At 40.0% G+C, this 6,000-nt stretch overlaps 1 protein-coding gene across 6 annotated transcripts in view; it reads left to right on the top strand.

Moving 5' to 3' along the window:
* Window positions 1–6,000, top strand: part of CAPN3 (calpain 3) — a 156,037-nt gene that overhangs the window by 123,202 nt on the left and 26,835 nt on the right. For 3 of the 6 annotated variants that reach the window (XM_018569498.1, XM_018569495.1, XM_018569496.1), the window contains one exon: window positions 24–41. The exons of 1 other annotated variant lie outside the window; for it this stretch is intronic. In XM_018569498.1, coding sequence (XP_018425000.1) covers window positions 24–41 — 18 coding nt within the window. Of the gene's footprint in view, window positions 1–23; window positions 42–679; window positions 685–6,000 lie in introns of all 6 variants that reach the window. 2 more of the 6 variants (XM_018569499.1, XM_018569500.1) reach the window with 1 other exon arrangement.

Raw genomic sequence — 6,000 nt, 5'->3', positions numbered from 1 at the left:
TCTATTTTGTTTTATTTGCCCAGAAAAAGAAAAAAGTCAAGGTGGGTCTTAGCGTGAGCAGTGTGATTTGTACATTGCATGTGATGACTAAGGAATTTTTTTTCTTAATATGGGAATAAAAATAGGTTTTGCAGACTGCCTGCACTACACTCTTTTATTTGGTGTGCTGATTAAAAATAAAGGATCATGTTTTTACTTTTCTACTCCTGCTATGCAGTGGTTGTGTTTATTCCTACTAATGCATGCATATGTTGAATCTTTTATGTTGATACTTGTTTTGTATTTATTTTAACAATTAAAGTGATAATGCGTTATGCAAACTGCATGGGAGAAAAGGAAACAATTATTTTTTCATGATTTACTGATATACCCGCCCCCTCCCCCGTCCGTTCCGCCAGTCGGCGCTGGAGGATCGGAGCGGGGAGGGGGTAAATCCCTGCAGCGAGCCGTGAGTGACAGTCACGGCTCTCTGCAGGGAGATGATCGAGAAGTGAGCAAGTGATGATATGTGTTCGGCGATGGTATGTGTGCGCTCACTTCCCAATCTATTGAGCCGACGTGTGACAGTATCATTGTCACACGTCGGCTCAAACTATGAGGTTGAATGAAAGTCACTCACCTCATTGTTCTCCTTTAATAGCATCTCGTGTAAGTACCTGAATTGGTCCTTGAAAATAAGTCCCTGTACAGTAGAGCTAAGACAGGGATCAATAGAGCTATACTCTCATTAGTCCCCAGGAAATATTATGTAGTACTTTGGCATATTTGTGGATGCAAATTTTGGCCGGGGGAAAAAAGGAATGATTGTTATGTCTCCGCCCACTACACTCAGTTGAGGACTACACTCCTTATTTTTTGGATTAGTGATGGGAGCGAGATGGAGATACTCTCTGTTTTATCCAATTCAGGACATTGGAAGATAGACTCCCAGAATAACTTTATCTAAATACTTTATAGTTCACCCACTCTCCAGCGGCTCTAAAGCAGCATTTACAAGCCATAGCTGGGACTTGTTTTATATACACAGAAGCCCATCTTTCTGCTCTTGTGTACACTGAGACTCAGAGACCAGAGCTATGAGATGAGGCTACTAAATTTAAACACGTTCACATTGGAGGTAAGGAGATTAAGGGGGGATATGATTTCCATGTACAAGATGTTCAATGGTGGTAGCAACATTAGCAATAAACTGTTTAAAATTAACTCCTTTTCAAAAACTAGAGGCCACCACCTAAAATTGGTGGGAAAAAAAATGCATGCACAAGGGGCGAAGGGGGTTCTTCACAGTTAGAGCGGTTAGGGTCTGGAACTCACTGCCACAGGCAGTGATTTCAGCTAAGAGTGTGGAATCATTCAATAAACTTTTGGACGATTTCCTAAGGCACCGTAATATACAGGGGTACAAGTACTCCTAAGAAAGAGATCCTATAGGTTGGACTGGATGGACTAATGTCTTTATTCAACCTCAAATACTATGTAACTATGTTAAAAAAAATTAAAGTGTTCCTATTTAACCCCTTAGTAACCTTTAGTTAACCCTAATCATCGCTAATTAACTCCCCAACTAACTCCTCCTCCGTAGCTACTATTTTTCTGATGATTAATAGGTAAACCTTTTCATGTTTATTTATTTATTTTTTATGTGTTTTTAGTGACGTATTTTATAAAAAAAGCAGTATTGAGATAACCCCTTTCTTTCATTTGTAAATAACTATGCCACATTTTGTAATAGAAACAACATTTTAGTGTGGACATACACAGGAGAAATTATCAAATAAATTGTGTGCTTTTTCTTAACAGAAACACTGTTATACATGTAACACTTTTAAAACTAACTTTTCTATAAATTGCATAGAAAACAGAACATTTTTAAAATTATATTGCCAATAGAGAGCTGTGTTTGTATAAAAAAAACAATGTATGTATTACTTTGTTATATTAAGTAACATATCACCGAATCAATAGGCCCAAAGCAGAAATGTAAAAATTGCTCTGGTCCTTAGAGGGTGTACAAGTACTGTATGTAGTGGTTAAGAAGCCCTATTGTGCTTCCCAATGACATAGTTAAGTGGTGCAATCCTAACCTAAATCAATGCATGTAATCTATAACTAGAGATAAAGTTAGGCAGATGCTTCTAATAGGACCATATAATTTACCTTCTTAGTAAATCCAACAAATGAAAGGAAACCTGTATAGGTTTCCTACCATTGTCGATCTTTCCTTCATAAAGGTATTAGATCCCTGGCTGTCATGCTGTGATGCATTGGCCTCCATACTTTCTGAGTCACTGAGCTAGAACAAGCATGCAAATGAGTTCTGACCTCACTCTGACTTTCTTGATCTGACCAGAGAATCACATAGCAGCCAGTCAACTAGCATTTCCAGAAGAAGGTCAACAATGACATCCTTTGTAAGTCTCTCATTGAAGGTTTTCTTTAAAGTCATTAGAAAAGGACAAATTTCAGAAATCCATAAAAACATTTGCACACTTATGTCCTGTATTTAGGAAAAGAAGTTAGGCGGGGGTGGAGCGTCTATGATAAATTATGTGCTCCTTTTGTATGAGTCTACTATTATTTTATAGACTAGTGGAAGCTTATTTATCCTTGTCAGTGAATTTTGATACCGTATGTTGAACTTGACAAAGAAGCAGAACTTATAGTGGACCTTTACCTGTATCTTTAAAAATAACAACAAAGACACCTTTGGAAATGTTTAGTAATGACTAGGGATGCACTGATACCATTTTTTCTGTATCGAGTACGAGTACCGATATTTATATTTCGGTACTCGCCGATATCGGTACTTCTGGTAGCATGGAGCCGGCTTCCTGACTAATTGTCATTACTCGCTTCTTGATTGCCTGGGAAAACGGCTCGATGCTGTTTGGTGGGCTCGATGCTGATTGGCCGGGAAGCTGGCTTCCCAGCCAATCAACATCAATCCGGCTTCCTGATTGGCCAGGAAGCCGGCTCCATGATCCCTTGCGGCACTGCCGGTGAGAGGAAATCTCCCTCTAACCGGAAGTTCTGGCATCGGGGGTAAGTATCGAAGCATTTGGACGAATACTCACCCAAATACTCGGTATCAGCACCGATACTAGTATCGGGATCGGTGCATCCCTAGTAATGACAATCTACAAACACATACTTCTAGATAATTGACAGATTTCTAGTCTTCGTATACCTTATTTCTCTTTTCTTCCCCAGTCTTCTGACAGCGGCCATGTTTACTAAGGGCAGATCACTGGCTCTTCTTTTACTTCCTGGATTTCTGGCACATGTGACCAGACATGTGACTAGGACATGTGACCATGCACATCATCTCAGGGGAGGAAAATGCCTTTCCTTGAGATCTCGTGAGATTATAGATGAGATTTCCCAGCAATGCTCTGCTGATGACAAGGCAATCCCAGTGTGCATTGCTGTGGCAAATTGAAGTCATTTTTCCCTTTCAAAGCAGGAAGTGAATGCTCTGCAAGTGTAAGTATTTCAAAATCACAGCAGTTTACATCTGACTTGAACGTCAGAGTTCTTATATGCACCTCTGAAGGACGGTTAGCGCTGTACATCTGACATGTCCATGTTATTATTAATCATCGTACATAGAGGGGATGCATTGGTAGAATTAGATTTTTAAGTGTAAAGGACCACTTTAACTTGTATCTGACCTCCTTTCTTCTGAAATAAATGTTTTTTTACATTTACCATTAGGAAACATATGGCTTAGCATTCCAGAACTTATAGCTAAGAAATTCTTTTAGTTGAGTGACTCAGATTAATCTATTTGCTGACCACAGCAAGGCAGCCACTGTATTCATTGTACAAAGCTTACAGGCCTTACTATTATGTGCAATGTAATCACACAGCAAGAAAAACAAATGATAGGAAGATCATCGACCCATGAGCAGAGTGCAACCAGGCGAAATGCAAATGCCATTGTTATTCCATGTTGTTTCTTTTACCTACAGCCACAGTTAACCACTATAAGCAAATATTTCACTGTAATCATTCAAATTGATTTTCAAACCAAAATCGGAACACTCAGGTTTGCAAACACCAGTATTCAGTAATGATTCAGTGAGCCATCATTGCTGACACTGGTTAGTGAATAAACTAGGCTCTGAAAGAGCAATTTTACATTAATCAGGTTGCTAAGTTGCATTGTACCCCCATTGCATCCCTACTGCATAATGAAACATGCTGAGATCAACAGACACAAAAGGCAGGCAAATCCACCTAATGTAAGAGGTTTGTTAAAGTCGAACTATGGCCAGTATAAAAAGATAAATGCCAGTGAAGTCCACCGGAGGCAGCTTCCTGTAATGGTGTGGCAACAATGTTGCATTGCTCCTGAATTCAGAGCAGAGTTGCCACTCTCATGTAGGCTGTGCCTTCTTGCTCTAAATTGGGAAGAAAAAAATAGGCTGTGGCTATCAGCATTGTCACTGTTAATTCATGGGTCTGTAGCTTATCAATCAGCACCTAGACACACCTAGTCCTGCCCACTGCTTTCTGGATTGACAGCACTGCCCCTGTTGATGAAACTCTCCCACTGTGAGCTGCAGTGTCTGGGAGGGATAACGTGTGGAGCACAAATGATGAAGGATTTGGCACAGTCAAGGAAGATGTTTGTTTATAGTATTAGACTTGTGCATCACATTGTAACTGAATTTGTTCCTTGTTTAGACTGGCACACAGGAGCATTTAGTTTAATCTTAAAGGAGAACTATGAGGTGAGTGCTTTTCACTCACCTCATAGTTCTAGCCAACCTGTGACAATGAGACTGTCACAGGTTGGCTCAGTAGATCGCGGTATACTGAGCTTAGGGTGACGGGAGGACGCTAGTTTGTGTCCTCCCGTTACCCTAAGGAGAACTATGGGGAAAAGCCCTGACCCCATAGTTCTCCTTTAAAGGGAACATGTCAGGATGGGACTACTGCAGCTGCTTTTGCTGGCACTGAACCAGTGGAGCCAGAACTCCTAACCTGTACAGTTGCCCCGAGTCATTGATCTATTAAAGTGACTATTAAAGTGTTATTTTAACAACAAAAATAAATGCCACCAGACAGGCACCTTGAAGGATGTAGGGGGGTGGGTGGGAGTGGGAAAACTCCAACACTATCAGTAAGGGCCTTATCTTTACCCGATCCAGGCTAGCCAAGCATTTGGAGAGAGAAGGGGCACAGATAAGCATATATGTGATTGTAGTGTTTGGGTTATTACATACTGTAAGCTATACATAGCTGTATGATCTTTACACAGTTCTGTGTGCTGAATGTTTTAGAGTGATGTTAATAATAATCGCTAGGCCTTTGGTAAAGCATGTTGAATACAATTAGATAAGTGTATGCTTCCTGTGGTGAGAGGTCACTACAGCACAATTGCATGACATCCTGCCCAGCAATGGTAACATATTAACATTTTCAGAATTGTACATGATTTTATTTGATTTGAAATAGTTGAGTTGATGTGTTTGATTTGCATGAACAACAAGCATCCGTCTGCATGTACTTTTTGTCTCTTGTAATTTCTGATTCTGTAATAATGTTGGCAAGGGAGACCATTAAACAGTTACTTATATTGCATCCTAATTGTTGCTGTCATTTTCCTTCTGCGAGTTAGAAAGTTAAATTAAAAATCTGATTATAGTGTATTGCAAACATATTTCTTGTCAAGGCTTTTCAGTGTAGCTGAAGCACAAAGAGCACTCCTAAAAAAGAAGGTACCTGCATGTACCATTTCACCACAAACCTACAAAGTATGGGTATTTTTACTCATTTTAGGATAGTGAAGGAAGGCATGCAAATCAGTCCTTTTTGCTCCTTAGCCAACTGCGCATCAAGACCCGCTGGTTTACAGTTTAGGTGCATACTGTAGGGGCATTTTTTCCAAAATGCTCCAAACTATTTCAGGGTGTGTAAACATGGTTTCTGTGGAGTAGGGCTCAGGGAACAAGTACTGTATAACCAAAAAGGATGGGTTATGGTGAGGTGGGA

This window comes from Nanorana parkeri, unplaced genomic scaffold, assembly GCF_000935625.1.
Source record: "Nanorana parkeri isolate BGI_ZX_2015 unplaced genomic scaffold, ASM93562v1 scaffold1344, whole genome shotgun sequence".
NCBI classification, from domain to species: Eukaryota; Metazoa; Chordata; class Amphibia; order Anura; family Dicroglossidae; genus Nanorana; species Nanorana parkeri.
This window is presented reverse-complemented; position numbering and strand designations above follow the sequence as displayed.